The sequence below is a fragment of the Pongo abelii genome, chromosome 12 (assembly GCF_028885655.2).
Source record: "Pongo abelii isolate AG06213 chromosome 12, NHGRI_mPonAbe1-v2.0_pri, whole genome shotgun sequence".
NCBI lineage: Eukaryota > Metazoa > Chordata > Mammalia > Primates > Hominidae > Pongo > Pongo abelii.
This window is the reverse complement of record NC_071997.2, coordinates 25828830-25846268: the sequence shown is the minus strand read 5'-3', so window position 1 is coordinate 25846268 and position 17439 is coordinate 25828830. Positions and strand designations below refer to the sequence as shown.

The 17439-nt window shown below is 42.2% G+C and overlaps 1 protein-coding gene and 1 long non-coding RNA gene across 19 annotated transcripts in view; one reads left to right on the top strand and one right to left on the bottom strand.

Moving 5' to 3' along the window:
• KANSL3 (KAT8 regulatory NSL complex subunit 3) overlaps positions 1–17439 on the top strand; it is a 76839-nt gene that overhangs the window by 2602 nt on the left and 56798 nt on the right. For 11 of the 18 annotated variants that reach the window (XM_054547145.2, XM_054547151.2, XM_063713334.1 and 8 more), the window contains exons 3-5: positions 4419–4589; positions 16096–16186; positions 16314–16499. In XM_054547145.2, the coding sequence (XP_054403120.1) occupies positions 4419–4589; positions 16096–16186; positions 16314–16499 (448 nt within the window). Of the gene's footprint in view, positions 1–4357; positions 4590–16095; positions 16187–16313; positions 16500–17439 lie in introns of all 18 variants that reach the window. The other 7 variants (XM_063713337.1, XM_054547152.2, XM_063713338.1 and 4 more) reach the window with 2 other exon arrangements.
• LOC129057497 (uncharacterized) lies at positions 11527–13617 on the bottom strand. The gene is made up of 3 exons (XR_008522057.2): positions 12424–13617; positions 11789–11866; positions 11527–11664 (listed from the first exon to the last, which is right to left on the bottom strand). It is a non-coding gene; the product is annotated as an uncharacterized LOC129057497 (long non-coding RNA).

Sequence of the window (17439 nt, the reverse complement as noted above, 5' to 3'; positions counted from 1 at the left end):
AGGCGTGTGCCACCGTGCCCAGCTAATTTTTGTATTTTTAGTAGAGACAAGGTTTCACCCACCATGTTAGCCAGGCTGGTCTCGAACTCCTGACCTCAGGCAATCCACCCGCCTCGGCCTCCCAAAATGCTGGGATTACAGGCATGAGCCACCGCTCCTGACCCACTGTGTGTTTTAAACATGTGCCGAATAGTGTTTTTTTATTTCATTTCCCAATGACTTTATAATTTTGTTGGCTTTTTTGGTTGTACGGGAGATAAAATCTGTAACTTTAGGCAATAATTTAGCATAATCTTGATGCCTCTGGCCTAGGGCATAACTGAAAAGCTCCTTTAAATAGTAGTTGAAGTCTTTTCCTTTTTTGCTGCATATTAGCTTCTTGCTGACATTAAAACTCCTGTGTCCACATCCCATGACATTTTCTTAAAGTGAGATTCTGTGGACTTGGTTCTTTTGGTACTTAAAAAATTGTTTCCTTTTATAATCTCTGTCTCCAAATATAGACCCTGAAAGTGAGAATTTGGCATGCTCTAAGAACTCTTTTAGGCCAGTGTGGCCAGAATATAATAGCAGTAGGGGTATAAGTGGGAGGTAGGGAGAAGTTGGCAGAGGTTACCTCGTGAAGGAATTTGATTCTAAGAGTGGTAAGAAGTCACTGAAGGATCTTAAACTAGAGATTTAATTTATACTTTAAAAAGATCATTTTGAATTTTTTCTTGAGTATATTATAGTGCAGGAGTAGAACTTACGAGACCAGCTGCAGGCTGCCATTGCAGTGGACTGAGATGGGCCAGAAATCGTCATATCTTGTATAGGGCAGGAACAGTACAAATGGAGAAATATAGATGGCTTTGAGATGTATTTCATAGGTATAGTGAATAGGTTAATAGGATCTGGTATGGTGAATTGGAAAGAAGAGCAAGAACCAGGGTTAAAGGGAGAGGTAAAATTAGGATGACAGATTTCTGGCTTGAGCAGTTGGGTGGTGCCATGAGTTAGGGAAAACTGGAGAAGGATAGGTTTGTGACGGTGAAATCAAGAGTTCTCTTTTAGGTACACGTATCCAAGTACCTAGCTCAATGTCTGGCCTAGAGAAGATTATCAGCTCTTTTGCCCACCACCAAATCTAGCTGCACATGATTTCATTTCATTTCATAATGATGTAATTATTTCAGTCATTGGAAATGGATGCAGTAAGGTCACTGAGGTCAAAAAGTTAACATAAAGTTTGGCAGGTAGCCACTAGACCAGTTTGTTTGACATAGTATTTGGGGTGACAAAGTTGGTGCAATGTATCATAAAGTGGGGAAGGACCCTTGGGGCACTAGGCTTTCTTTTTTACTTTCTTTCTTTCTTTTTTTTTTTTTTTTTGAGACGGAGTCTCTGTTGCCCAGGCTGGAGCGCAGTGGCACAATCTTGGCTCACTGCAACCTCTGCCTCCTGGGTTCAAGCAATTCTCCTGCCTCAGCCTCCCAAGTAGCTGGGATTATAGGCACCAACCACCATGCCTGGCTAATTTTTGTATTTTTAGTAGAGACGGAGTTTCACCATGTTGGTCAGGCTTGTCTTGAACTCATAACTTTAAGCAATCCACCTGCCTCGGCCTCCCAAAGTGCTGGGATTACAGGCATGAGCCACTATGCCCGGCTGGATCTCATTTTAAAATATGGAAGACCTTTAGATGTTCATTTATATTTGTTTCTGTTCTAGGCTCTGTACAAAATGAGCTAAATAGCTAAGGTATGTGCATTCCAGGTCATCTGTCTTAGATAATCATACAGAAAGGAAATCATAGACTTTACAGTATATATTAAATAACTACCAGTTGACTTGCTAATGAAAGGGAAAGTTTGTATGAATTTAAAACTCTAGACCAGCACTATTTAACAGAACTCTCTGTAATAACAGGAATGTTCTGTACCTGGGATGTTCAGTGTGGTAACTGCCGCCACGTGTATCTGTTGAACACTTGAAATGTGGCTAACGTCACTGCGGAACTGAATTTTTTATTTTTTTATTTCTTTGAGATGGAGTCTTGCTCTGTCACCCAGGCTGGAGTGCAGTGGTGCAATCTCAGCTCATTGTAACCTCTGCCTCCTGGATTCAAGCAATTCTTCTGCTGCAGTCTCCCAAGTAGCTGGGACTATAGGTGCATGCTGCCACACCCAGCTAATTTTTTGTGTTTAGTAGAGACGGGGTTTCACCATGTTGCCCAGGCTGGTCGCAAACTCCTGAGCTCAGGCAATCTGCATGCCTCTGCCTCCCAGAGTGCTGGGATTACAGGCATGAGCCACCATGTCCGGCCTTTTTTTTTTTTTTTTTGAGACAGAGTCTCTCTCTGTTGCCCAGGCTGGGGTGCAGTGATGCGATCTCGGCTCACTGCAACCTCCGTCTCCCGGGTTCACGCCATTCTCCTGCCTCAGCCTCCCAAGTAGCTGGGACTACAGGCACGTGCCACCACACCCTAATTTTTGTTTTTTTTTTAGTAGAAATGGGGTTTTACCATGTTGGCCAAGCTGGTCTCGAACTCCTGACCTCAGGTGATGCACTCACCTTGGCCTCCCAAAATGTTGGGATTACAGGCATGAGCCTCTACGCCCAGCCTGAATATTTAATTCTATTTAAAAAAATTTTTTTTTTTTTTTTTTTTTTTTGGGCCGAGGTCTCTGTCACCCAGACTGGAGTGCAGTGGTGCGATCTTGGCTCACTGCAACCTCCGCCTCCCAGGCTCAGTTGATCTCCCACCTCAGCCTCCCACGTAGCTGGGACCACAAGCTAATTTCTGTACTGTCAGTAGAGACGGGGTTTCACCATGTTGCCCACGCTGTTGAACTTGTGGGCTCAAGCGTTCTGCCCACGTTGGCCTCCCAAAGTGCTGGGATTACAAGCCTAAGCCCTTGTGCCCAGTAATTTTTTTTTTTTTTTTTTTTTTAAGATGGAGTCTCGCTCTGTCGCCCAGTCTGGAGTGCAGTGGCACAATCTTGGCTCACTGCAAGCTCCGCCTCCTGGGTTCACACTGTTCTCCTGCCTCGGTGTCCTGAGTAGCTGGGACTACAGGTGCCCGCCACCATGCCTGGCTAAATTTTTGTATTTTTAGTAGAGACGGGGTTTCACCGTGTTAGCCAGGATGGTCTCGATCTGACCTCGTGATCCACCCGCCTCAGTTTAAGTAGTCATGTGTGGCTTATAACTACTGTATTGGACAGTATCTAAGCAATCAACTTGTTAGCCACTTTTCTCCATTTGTACTGTTCTTGTCCCTAAACAAGCTATCATGATTTCTGGCCCATCTTGTCAACTGCAGTGGCTGCCTAGCTGGTCTTCTAAATTCCACTCCTGAGCTATAGCCTACTAAACAAAAATTGAAAGTGATCTTTTAAAAATATTAGCTTGAGCCAAATCAACTTGCTTATGGAATATATTGTCCTTTTTTTTGAGACTGGGTCTTGCTCTGTCACCCAGACTGGAGTGCAGTGGCATGACTGTAGCCTCAACCTCCTGGGCTCAAGCAAGCCATCCTCCCACTTCAGTTTCTTGAGTAGCTGGGACTGCAGGCACACACCACCATGCCTGGCTAATTTTTGTGTTTGTTGTAGAGATGGGGTTTTGCCATGTTGCCAAACTGGTCTTGAACTCCTGGGCTTAAACAATCCTCCTTCAGCTTCCCAAAGTGCTGGGATTACAAGTATGAATCACTGTGCCTGGCTATATTTGTCATTTATTTATTTATTTTTTGAGACCAGCTCACTCCTGGGCTTAAGTGATCCTCCTGCTTCAGCCTCCCAAGTGCTGGGATTACAGGTGTGAATCACTGTGCCTGGCCGTATTTGTCATTTATTTATTTATTTTTGAGACCAGGTCTTGCTCTGTCACCCAGACTGGAGTGCAGTGATGCAATCATGGTTCACTGCAGCCTTGACTTCCCAGGTTCCAGCAGTCCTCCCACCTTAGCCTCCTTAGTAGCTGGGATCACAGGCATGTGCCACATGCCCAGCTAATTTTTGTATTTTTGGTAGAGACAGGGTTTCCTCATGTTGCCCAGGCTGGTCTTGAACTCCTGAGTTCAAGCAATCCACCTGCCTCGGCTTCCCAAAGTGGTGGTATTATAGGCGTGAGCCACTGCACCTGGCCCATATTTATCTTTAAAAAAAAAAAAAATAGATGTTTATCATTTTTTATATAGACTCATTGAAAAAATGACTTTGTGTTCTTCCAGTACATACCATCATGTCTGAGAGGGCAGAGATCTAGACAAGTGTGGGAAAGATGACTTTGGATCAAAATTTTCTTGTGAATATAATGTGCTTATGCGTAATTTAAAGCTGACTGTATTAAAGATACATTTTTTGTCAACCAGATGATTGTTAAATACCTGTGAAGTATGTGTGGCCCGGTCCTATTTCCTCACCTGTTTACAGTGAATCAGACGTCCCAATAGATGTGGAGACGGTCACATCAACGCCTGTGCCACTCTATGACAATCAGAAGGCACGCAGTGTGATGAATGAGTGTGAACGGCATGTCATCTTTGCCAGGACTGATGCAGATGCCCCTCCTCCACCAGAGGACTGGGAGGAGCATGTCAACAGGTAGGCTGCTCATCAGGAGGCTTGTCACTGCCGTGTAATTATTTTGTATCATCTTCATTGAAATAACACTTATTAGGACCTTATTTCATTTGTAGCAACACAAGTCAGAGTGTTCTCCAAAGTCTCACATTTTAACTGTCAGTTCACCATGCTGTGTGTGAGCTCCTTGAGAGCAGGGCTTACATCTCAGCCATCTTTGCATACTTCACACTAGGACATTGTCTGGCACACAGTAGGCATATAATGTTTGTTGGATAAATAAGTGAGTTAAATTTGATAGATATGACTAGCTCTGTAGTAGCTTCTGTTGTATAAGTTATGATATAGGGGTTACCCAAACTACAAAAAAATGAACTGTACATTTGTAAGATACTGTGTTTAAATGGTTTATAACTAGGATGATGGAAGTTGTGAAGTCACATGAAAAGCTAACAGATGTTTGAGTGGCTTTTAAAAATAGATTTGCAGGCTATGGAGGGCACACTGAAGCCTATTTTCGATTATACTGGCTAGTTTTGTTCCCAAGCTTTCTGCCACCCCCAGGGGACTCAGCACTCCTCTCCTGGTTATTTGTCCCTGTTCATTTGGTAAACATTTACCTAATCACATAACATCTTTTTGGGGATATTATTTACATACCATACAATTCAGCTATTTAATGTGTACAGTCATTGGTTTTTAGTATAGTCAGAGTTGTATATTCATCACCACTATCAATTTGATAAACATTTTCATCATCCCAAAAAGAAACCTCATACCCATAAATAGTTACTCCCCATTTCCTCCCAGCTTCTCTGGTCCCTAGGAAGCACTAATTGACCTTTGTCTCTATAGATTTGCCTATTCTGGACATGTCATATAAACGGAATCATGCAATATGTGGTCTTTTCCTACTGGCTTCTTTTACCCAGCATGATGTTTTCAAGGTTTATCCATGTGGTTGCGTGTATCAGCACTTCATTCTTTTTATTGCCAAATGATATTACATTGTATGGATAGCCCACATTTTATTTATTCATTAATCAGTTGATGGATATTTAGGTTGTTTTCATTTTTTGGCAATTGTGAATAATGCTATTACGAACATTTGCATACAAGTTTTTGTGTGGATCTAAGTTTTTAATTCTCTTAGTTATATACCTGGGAGTGGACTTGTTGGGTCATATGATAGCTCTGTATTTAACCTTTGAGGAATTGCCAGACTGTTTTCCAAAGTGGCTGTACCATTTTACATTCCTACCAGCAGTGTATGAGAGTTCTAGTTTCTCCACATCCTTGCCAGCACTTACTGATTTTCTTCTTTTTTAAAAAAATTATAACCATTCTACTGTGTGTAAAGTGGCATCTCATTGTGGTTTCAACTTATATTTTGTTGATGGCTTTTTGTCTGTGTATCCATGTATCTACTATATATAAGGAAATGTTACTTCTTATATCAGAAGTTGGTAGGTGGTAACTTTCCATAATTTTGGAGAACCCTTATTTTATAATGGAGAGAAAGAGGGGTAGAAGGTTTGAGGTGATTGACATGACTTCTGAAGCTGGTTGGAAGTTGGGAATGAGATTGAACAGGTTTGCTTGTGTGATCAAAACAGTAGGTGTTGAGGGAGGAGCAGTTCTGCACCTTGGTTGAAAAAGCTTGTGAAGAAGTTGGTTGGGGTCTTGCATTGGAATTGATTTAGTGCCTTAAGAAGCTCTTTTCTCACACCTGTAATCTCAGTACTTTGGGAGGTTGAGGCGGGTGGATCACCTGAGGTCGGGAGTTCAAGACCAGCCTGACCAACATGGAGAAACTCTGTCTCTGCTAAAAATACAAAATTAGCTGGGTGTGGTGGTGCATGCCTGTAATCCCAGCTACTCGGGAGGCTGAGGCAGGAGAATCGCTTGAACCTGGGAGGTGGAGGTTGTGGTGAGCCGAGATCGTGCCATTGCACTCCAGCCTGGGCAACAAGAGTGAAACACCGTCTCAAAAAAAAAAAAAAGCTCTTTTGAGCTTCAGATAAAGAAGAAAACTGCTACGAATGAAGATCAACTACTGGAATACTGCTAGAGTCAGTACATTCAGCAAAAGGATTTATCACTATTTTTACAGTTAATAATAAAAAATAACAACGATGGTAATAACAAAAAGGAGCTACCATTTGTTGATTGCTTTCTAGGTGCCACACATTGTATCAAGCTCTTCAAATGCATTGTCTCTTAATCCTCCCAATGACTCTTGGAGGTATATTCCCCCTTCATCTCTGCTTAACAGGATGAAGAAACTGAGCTCAGGGTGTTTAAGAAACCTTAATTAGGAAGTGATGGAGAAGGAGTTTGTTCAAACCAAGCAGTCTGACTCCAGAACCCAGTGTTCTCAACTACCATACCCTCTGCCTTAATTAAGGGCAGTAAGAAGAGATTAAGACCAGTTAGTGGTGGCTGAACAAGGTGGCCTCGTATGGTTATGTATCCCTTTGTGGTATTTTCCACTACCTTGTCCTTTGCAATTTCAGAAAGTACATAGGAGAACTGTGTGAATTTTTTTTTTTTTTTTTTTGGTCAATTCATCCATGGTTATGATTAAGAGGTTTTTGTGGGCAATTCATGCTTATCAAAGTCATTAGAGACTTAATAATACTATAAATACCAGTTTGTTTCTTTTTTTTTTTTTTTTTTTTTTTTGAGACAGGGTCTCACTCTGTCACCCAGACTGCAGTGCAGTGGCACGATCTCAGCTCACTGCAAGCCTTGACCTCCAGGACTCAGGTGATTCTCCCAGGTGGGAACCTTAACCTCCCAAGTAGCTGGGACTACAGGAGTACGTCACCATTTCTGGTTAATTTTTGTAGTTTTTGTAGAGATTGGGTTTCACCATGTTGCCTAGGCTGGTCTCAAACTCCTGGCTCAAGTGGTCTGCCCACCTTTGCCTCCCAAAGTGCTGGGATTATAGGTGTGAGCCACTGCACTTGGCTGAGTTTCTTAATTTATAAGGAGAGATATAACTGCAAAGCATAAGAGACACTGGGGTGGCCTGGCCAGAGTGTCTGTTCTCAGCAGGAAAGTCTGGAAAACCATTTTATTTCAGAAGTGAATAGATGAGTGGAGAGTCTACACAGGAGGCACAGCAGAATAGCTGGATGTACACATCTTTCCTCTAGGCAAGATGGGTCCACAGAATAGGCCAGTGTGCACCTTCTCCTGCCTGTCCTTTAGAGAAACACTGAGAGATTCTTGTCTTTGGCTTATCTTTGTCCAGTCTCCTTGTGGACCACCATCCTTCTGTTATGACATTGCCACATTGCCACAGATTGATGTAATCCATTAAAGCTCAGTTTATCAGATTATTAGTTTTCTTAGTGTCTGATGAGATTTTGGAGGCCTTCTCTCATTGGCGGCAGGCGTACAAACCATCTCTTTTGGTAGGTAACTTTTGTACATAGCCGATTTTATTATTTAATGATAACTTATTAGCGTCAGTTTCAGATATCACCATTTTATGACCCTGTCCCTGAATCTGTAGCCTGTTTGGAGCTTGTAGTTCCTTCTGCTCTGGTTATAATCATCGTGTTGCCATTCTTTCCCTGACTTGATTGTTAAATTGCTGCTTCCTTTCTTCTTACATAAAGTCATGTAAAATTAGTTTCCCACATCAAGAGCTCCATGAACGGTGTAGTTTGGCTCCCTAGAACTCTGGAGTTCTTTCCTGGAGAGTTTACTGATTGCTCTTTGTCTGTGGAGGCAGAAACTTAATTTCCTTGTTAAGAGCTTTTTTCCTCCCTCTTGAATGATTTCAGTAGAAACTGTCTTCAGATAGCTTTGTGTATATAGGCCAGGCGCAGTAGCTCTCGCCTGTAATCCCAGCACTTTGGGAGGCTGAGGCAGGAGGATCATTTGAGGAGAGGAGTTTGAGACCAGCCTGACCAACATAGTGAAACCCTATCTCTACTAAAAATAGTAAAAATTAGCTGGGCGTGGTGGCGAACGCCTGTAATCTCAGCTACTTGGGAGGCTGAGGCAGGAGAATCTCTTGAACCTGGAAGGCAGAGGTTGCAGTGAGCCGAGATTGTGCCACTGCACTCCAGCCCGGGCGACAGAACAAGACTCCGTCTCAAAAAAAAAAAAAGAAGCATGTTCCTCCCTTCCCTGCCCCCGACTCTGGCTTTCTTTATTAATGGCTGATATTTTGTGAAATGGTTTAAATATTACTACCTTATTTAATTGTCTGCATTAGTGGTTGTCTAACTATGACAGTGGGCTGATTTAAATTTGGCCCATTGCTTGTTTTTGTGTGGAATGGTTTTTACATTTTTAAATAGTTGCAAAAAAAATTAATACTGTTTCATGATGCATGAAATTAAAATTTCAGTGTGCATAAGCTTTTACTGAGATACATGGCTGCTTTTGCAGTAAAGCCACAGAATTGAATAGTGGCAGAAACCATATGGCCTGGAAACCCTAAAACATTTTCTGTCCGGCCTCTTATAGAAAAAGTGAGCTTCCTGGGTCATGTTCTTGTGTCTGCGTGCCATGGCATGTGACTTAGAGGACCTTTGAAAATGATTTCTATTTGCTGGTGTAGTGATGTAGTCCTGAAGATGTTGGGCCAGCTTTTTTTTTCCTCCAGATGATTGTCAAATGCGAAGTTTCATTAGTTGCATAGCTTTTGAAAGACATTTAATAAAATTTTCCTGACACATGATACTTCTCAGCATTGCTCAAATGGATTTTAGGACATTTCCAACATTTTAACGAAAGAATGTAGTATCCAAAAGCAGGCTTTCTTATCTTAGAAATCAGAACTTCTGAATTCCAGCCAAAAACACCCCATTTTCCTTTTCTGAACCTTCTTTAATTATATATTCAATATTGTATGTATCTGTATAAATCTTAGGTTGGATGTTTGAAATTCTAAGTCCAAGGTCTTTGAGTTATCTTCCCTCCTTCCCCTCCCCCACCCTCTTTATTTCCCCTTCCTTCATTCCTTCCCTTCTTCTAGTGTTTAGACAAAGAATTTTATAATCTGAAAAAGGAAAGTATGACTGTTGAGTTTATCTGATGTTCTTTGTGTCTCCTTGTTTGACTTCTGGTTAAAAAAAAAATCCTTTAGATATTTTAATGTTGAATTAATTAGTCTTCTTTGAAACAGTATCCAAAATAATGATTACCTTTGAAAATATATCAGATATTTTCAGGACCAATGTTATATTTTGGCTGCTTTGAATAGAATGAGCCAGAGGTCAGCATATCATTCAGGTTCAGTCAGAGCAGGGAGAACAAAAGATTCTCTGATCTCATGTAAGAAAGGAAGAAAAGGCATTTTGGCCCTCATGAAAATTGAATAGGCGGGTGGGGCGCGGGGTGGGGAGTGCCAGTTGACTCACCACAGTTCCCATCAGCTATTTGACTGTTTAGGCTTGTATTTAAAATTCTGTCTCCTGTTTTTAAAATTTTCGCTAATTATATCTCTTGCATGCTCTTTATCTTAATCTTGGTTTAGATCATTTTTTTTCTGCCCACTTAATTTTCCAGCCTCCCACGAAGATGACAAAATATAGATATCATGTTTCAATTCTTGGAGTCACTTTGTTATGTATCCAGCAGCAATCCTAAGAACTTTTTCTGGGATTTTGGACTCAACATTGTGGTTTTAAAATTTAATTTCAGTTGTCATTGGTGTATGGTAATAATTTCTAAATAGCTTTCTAACCCTCCGCACCTTGCATTCACATCATTTGCCTTACTCCCATAATTTTGGATTGCAGAATCAATACAGAGTAAGAAAAACAAATAGGGGAAACATCATTATATAATAAAAACAGGATAATTTGGGAAATGCTGTTGATGTTTCATAAATAAATTATACCTTATTCTCTGTTGTTGGAATTAAAGTTTGCAACGTGATCAATAGGCTTTGAGAAAGCTCCAGAGATTGTTGAACATGAAAAAATTGTATTCGTTGCTTAACCTGGTTGATTATAAATTAACATGATTGCTAGAGGTAAGGCTGCAATATAATACTACTTTCAAGATGCTGCAGGTCCTTTATACCTATTACTTTCAAAGAACTGGAAATCCAGAGATTTTTGTTTTTTTTGTTTTGTTTTGTTTTTGAGACGGAGTCTCATTCTGTCATCCAGGCTGGAGTACAGTGGGGCGATCCCAGCTAACTGCAACCTCTGCCTCCTGGGTTCAGGCGATTCTCCTGTCTCAGCCTCCCGAGTAGCTGGGGTTACAGGCTCGTACCACTATGCCCAGCTAATTTTTGTATTTTTAGTAGAGACGGGGTTTCGCCATGTTGGCCACGCTGGTGTTGACCTTCTTTCTGACCTCAGGTGATCCGCCCTCCTTGGCCTCCCAAAGTGCCGGGATTACGGGCATGAGCCACTATGCCCGGCCTTATCCAGAGATTATAACACAGATAGCCTTTGGTCATTTCCATTTGAAGAAATTTATCCTACAGAGATACTTGTATGAGTATATAAAATATAGATAGATAGGGCTGGGCGTGGTGACTTCATACCTGTAATCCTAGCACTTTGGGAGGCTGAGGTGGGCAGATCACTTGAGGTCAGGAGTTCGAGACTGGCCTGGCCAATATGGTGAAACCTCGCCTCTACTGAAAATATAAAAATTAGCTGGGCGTGGTGGCGGGCACCTGTAGTCCTAGCTACTCTGGAGGCTGAGGCAGGAGAATCACTTGAACCTGGGAGGCAGAGGTTACAGTGAGCCGAGATCACGCCATTGCGCTCCAGCCTGGGCGACAGTGAGACTGTCTCAACAACAACAAGAATTAATAATAAAATATAGATAGATGTGTATGTATATATTTGAGGAAGGGAGGGGTGGTCACTGCAGTGGCTTATAAATTGCAATAAAAAATGCACAACCTAAATGTCCACAAATAAGGTAGAACTTACTTAGCCTTTGAAAACAAAGAGGTGTATTAACATGGAGATATATCCATGTTTCCAGAGAGCTTTTTCAAATGACTTGTAAGCATCCACTGTCTCCTCCTACCACCATCAAATTCTCAAGCCCATCTGAGAATCACTGTACATAAGAGAGCTACTACTCTTGTGAGTCTGCTGTGCATCTAAATAATGTGACAGAAAACAAGATAATGAACCAGTGGGGCTGGAGCTTCCGGTCTCAACAAACCTTCCCGGTTCCAAGGCATCCTGAGTCCCAACGTTGAGTTGAAGCTTTCGTCCCCTCACCTTTTAAGTCCAGAATCTCTGAATATCAAACCACAAAAACTGGATCCTGATGAAGTAGCAGAGATTAAGCCAAGATAACTAGGGAAGAATAAGAAAAAGGACAATTCCAAGAAACCTCAGACTGCTTCTAGTACCCCCAAAAGGGGGTTACAAAAGGATGGGCGGCTTTGGCAGTTAAGAGAGGATTTAGCTCTAGCAAGGAAAGCTTCTGAAGATGGAGGGCGCTTCTGAAGAAGACAGTCATCCCATTTTGTTTCTCTAATCTCGGATTTCGACTGCTCTCAACTTTTGCTGCTATCAGTAATCATAGCTAACCTGAATTTTTTTTATTGTTAGAAGGAACTTAGAGGTAATCTAGCTGTATCTATTTTATGGACAAGAAGACTCAGGGCACATAGCTCTTTATTAGAGGGTGGGATAGAACCCTTGTCCCTAGGTAGGGTTCTGGATCCTGTAACTGTGGTTAAGTTGTAAAACTGGAGGTGTGGTAGGTGGAGATTTTATTTTACAGAAGGAAAAGGAGTTGGACCATTGTTTTCCTCCTTTCTAGAGGGTATTTGCTCTATCCAGGGACATTTAGATAGTTGTACAAAGTGAATAACAAAGGGTAATTTGTCCTCCATCTGCATACTCACAGGGCCATACTGTTGGTGTTCCTAGAACAATGATCTGTAGAAATTAGAGTATCTTGTGGGGTGGGATATGATGGAAAGGATGCTGGTCTCTTATGAAGCCAGAGAAGTTGAGATTGTTGATGTTGTTTCAAGCAGCATTCCTGCAGTTTGACTGTCTTGGTATGGTGAAAGACATAAATCATGTGCCTGTGTTCCTCTTTGCTCCTCAGCATTAATATGGTATGGAGTCTGAGGGTTTGGATAGGGACCTGGCTGTTTACAGAACTTAGAATGCAGTGTGCACACAATTCATCCATTTATTTATTCAGCAGATGTTTAACTCCCCAGTTTGTGTGAGGCTCTGTTTTATGTGCTGGGGATATAGCACTTAAAACTAGCAAAAGTCCTGGCCATCTTCGCCTTTTACACCCTGGCAGAGAGAAACAAACTAAACAAATAAATGGCATGGATAGAATATGAGGTAGTGATATGGCTGGAAAGCAGGTTAGTGAATCCTAGGGTAAGACTGGAGGGTTACAGTGTTAAATAGGGGTAGGTCAGAGCAAGCCTCAGCAGAAGGTGACATTTGAGCAACAACCTGAAGGAGATGAGAGAGGGAGCCATTGTTTCAGGTTGGAGTAATGAAGGGCAGGGCCCTGGTCTGTGATGCAGGAGCATTCCTGTTGTGTGTGCAAGAGCAGGGGAGTAGAGGGTGCTGTGAGGGAAGGCAGCGTGACTGGAGTAAGTGAGGATCAGTCATGGATGATAAGATCTGAAAGACATGGAGTCCATGCAGCCCATTGCAAGGACTTTGGCTTCTAGCTGATTGAACTGGGGCCACTGAAGGACTTTGAGCAAACGAGTGACATGATCTGACTTAGGTTTTTCAATTAATTTTTCCAAATTGGCTTTTCCAAAAGGTTGTACTAATTTATATTTCCATCAACAGAATACAGAGAGAGTTCTTTTGCACCCTCACAACAACAGAGAATTATTAAATTCTTAATTTTTACTCATTTGATAGGTGAAAAATAATACTTTATTAATTTGCATTTGTTCTTTTCTTTTTTTGAGACGAGGTCTTGTTCTGTCGCCCTGTGGCATGATCATACCTCACTACAGCCTTGATATCCTAGACTCAAGCCATCCTCCAGCCTCAGCCTCCTGAATAGCTGGAACTTTGGGCACCTGCCACTATGCCTGGCTAATTTTTTGATTTTTAGTAGACAAGGTCTCACTTTGTTGCCCAAACTGGTCTCAAACTCCTGAGCCCAAGCTATCCTCCTGCCTCAGCCTCCCAAAGTGCTGGGATTATAGGCGTGAGCCACTTTGCCTGGCTGCATTTGTTTAATTTTTTTTTTTTTTTTTTTTGAGATGGAGTCTCTCTCTGTTGCCCAGGCTGGAGTGCAATGGCACTGTCTCAGCTCACTGCAACCTCCGCCTCCCAGGTTCAGATGATTCTCTTGCCTCAGTCTCCTAAGTTTTGTATTTTTCGTAGAGACAGGGTTTCACCGTGTTGGCCAGGCTGGTCTCGAACTCCTGACCTTGTGATCCACCCGCCTTGGCCTCCTGAAGTGTGGGGATTACAGGCGTGAACCACCATACCCAGCCTGTTTAATTTTGAAGTAGAGTTGACTTTACTTCTTTTGTGACCTGCCTTTTTGTGTTCTTTGACCTTTGAGTATTTCATCTTTTTCTTATTAATTTTCTAGAGCCTCTTTCTATTTTAATGAAATGGCAGTCATTTTCCCATTGTGTTTTGACCTTGTTTATACTTTTTTGATTTTTTTTTTTTTTTTTGAGAGACATGTTGCCCAGGCTGGACTTGAACTTCTGGGCTCCTCCTGCCTCAGCCTCCCAAGTATCTGGAACTACAGGCACATGCTACCACGCCCGGCTTAAAGTTTGAATTTTTTTTTTTTTTTTCAAGACGGAGTCTCACTCTGTCACCCAGGCCAGAGTGCGGTGGCGCAATCTCGGCTCACTGCAACCACTGCCTCCCGGATTCAAGTGCTTCTTCTGCCTCAGCCTCCCGAGTAGCTGGGACTGCAGGCGCATGTCACCACGCCCAGCTAATTTTTGTATTTTTAGTAGAGATGGGGTTTTACCATATTGGCCAGGCTGGTCTTGAACTCCTGATCTCGTGATCCACCCACCTCGGCCTCTCAAAGTGCTGGGATTACAGACTCCTGGCCAAAGTTTGAAATTTTTATGTAGTTACATTTCTCTTTCTTCCTTTTATGTCTTCTTTTTCTTCCATCTGAAATTTATTTTGATGTAGAATGATATGTAGGGATCAGATTTTCTTTTTCCAGTTGGCCAGTGGTTGTCTCAGCCCTACATTTAGGGACTTTATCCAGACTGATTTGAAATGCTACCTTGATCCCATTCCAGGGTCTCATTTGGGTGTAGCACCCAGGTAATTTTTTATTTTTATTTTTATTTTTTTTGAGACAAGGCCTCACTGTCACTGAAGCTTTGAGTGCAGTGGCATGATCACGGCTCACTGCAGCCTCCACCTCCTGGGCTCAAGCGATTCTCCCACCTCAGGCTCCCGAGTAGCTGGGGCTACAGGCATGCACCACCATGCCCAGCTAATTTTTGTATTTTTTGTAGAGATGGGGTTTTGCCATTTGCACAGACTGGTCTTGAATTCCTGGACTCAAGCGATCCACTCCACTTGGCCTCCCAAAGTGCTGGGATTATAGGCGTGAAGCACTGCGCCTGGCCATCATCAGCTTTTTTTTAAGGCAGGGAGAATAGGTAAACACATATTAATAGATCATCTTCAATTGCCTTTCTTTTGGTATCTTTAGGAAGGTCACTAGCCAGAGTTAGAGCATCTGAGTAATTAAGATTGCTGGGAGTGGGGTGAAGGGGGACAATAATAAGCTCCATATCACTAAACTGGGTGTGATGAGGTGGAGATGAGAACAGTAGGATAGATGTCTGCAACACACAAAGCCTCAGTAAGTAATAGGTAAGCAATAAGCAATAAGGTAGATGTGTGAATACCAGTGCCGTATGCTGGGATGATAACATATTAGCTTATATGGAACAGGCCTCTCAAAAGTAAATTTGCTAATTGTGTGACATATAGAAAAAATACAAAAAATATATATGGAAAACAGAGATTAGTGTGGGGTAGAATATTGAGGAGTGGAAGAATAGCCTCTTTATTGGTTATATTTCTGCTATATTTTTGTTCTTAAGCCTAGTTTAAATAGAATTCTTACCTTGGTCTGAGATTTTAGTACATTAAAATGCTTGCTGATCCTGTCTCCCTTTTTGTGTGAAATATAAAACTTATGAAATTCAAATGTGTCTGTTCAATGGTGCTGTGCTTTTATTTACGATTGGAATTATTTTAGCTACTAAGTAAGTAGTTAGCTTTGCTAGCCTGAAAGACTTTTTTCATGACTAGTCTTGACTTGTACTATGTATATTATTGTGTATGTGTGTTTATGTGTGTATTATTAATACAAGTGTGTGCTGTGACGATTTCATTTGGTAGGATTGGGACCAGAAGAATCTAGGTCTTGTGTTTTAGCTCAGTGGTCTTAGACTAAGCTACTTCGTTTTACTGTTCCATAGTAGAGACATAAAACTATGGCATAATCTTCTTTATATGGTGTACGTACATGGGGAGCGTCCCCAGGGTTTGACTATAATTCCTCAGAGTTTCCCTTATAGGACTGGCTGGACAATGGCCCAGAACAAGCTATTCAACAAGATCCTCAAAGCCCTGCAGTCTGACCGGCTTGCCCGCTTGGCCAACGAAGGGGTAAGACACCAGAAATCCGCCCACAGTGGGCTCTTCGTAGTTCAGGCCTCACTGGCTGACTGACTTGTCCCCCTGCTTGTTAACCAGGTAGTCCTCATGTTTTATCACTTCCACTTACATCCTTCAGGCTTGTAATGAGCCAGTGCTGCGCCGTGTTGCTGTGGACAAGTGTGCAAGGAGAGTGCGGCAGGCTCTGGCAAGTGTGAGCTGGGATACCAAGCTGATCCAGTGGCTGCACACCACCCTTGTGGAGACCTTGAGTCTGCCCATGCTGGCAGCCTACCTGGATGCTTTGCAGACGCTGAAGGGGAAGGTAAGGCTGTGATTGGGGTCTGCCCTGTCCTAGGGATAGCCATCCTCCCCTGTGGGTTCAGGATGTGGGGTTAGGCAAAGTAATTATCTGGTCGGTCTGGAGTGCATGGCCAAACCTAATGGGTTTGGTATTAAAATTGGGAGACAGGGTATCATTTCACATTTGTGTCTGGTGTAAACGTTTTCAGCCCTGCTGGCTCCAGGATGAGGTATGGGGCCTGAAAACCAGAGTATACATTTAGCCTTCCTAGCCTTGCAGCTTGTGGTTTGAGTCATGGCTGAATTGAATTATCATGAAGGAGACAAAGGGTTTACCAGGGAAGAGTTTGTTGAGAAAGGTAACAGAAGCAGACCCTTGGTGCTCGGAGCACTGGGAGATTGCAGAGCAGGAACGTGCCGTGATGCCTTCAATTCTGCTCCCCAGGGCATGAGCCTTTAGTAGCAACACTTAGACTTTTATAATTCAGTACAAACATATCATTATAGTTCCCTGCTTTCTTACTTAGTATTGCACAAAGTTAAACTGTTTTTCTTGGTGATTCCAGTGATTGCATCAGGCTATCGTCAATGTGGTAGAATGCGGATGCTGGAGGCAGATTGCCTGGCTGATCTCAGCTTTGTTACTGATAAGCTGTGTAAGCTTGGACTGGTGTCTCATCTCTAAAATGTGGCTGATAATAATAGCTATCTAGGATTTTTATGAAAATTAAATTAGTTAATTCAGGTAGGGTGCTTAACACAAAATTAGGCACATAGTAAGCAGTGAGCCCACAGTAATTATTATTACTAATATTAACAGTTATTTAAGTAGTACCCTCATAGGTTCTTGAAATATTTGGGGTGTTTTGCTCCAATACAAAATGGCCTCACAGCCGGGCATAGTAGCTCATGCCTACTATCCTAGCACTTCGGGAGGCTGAGGCAGGAGGATCGCTTTAGCT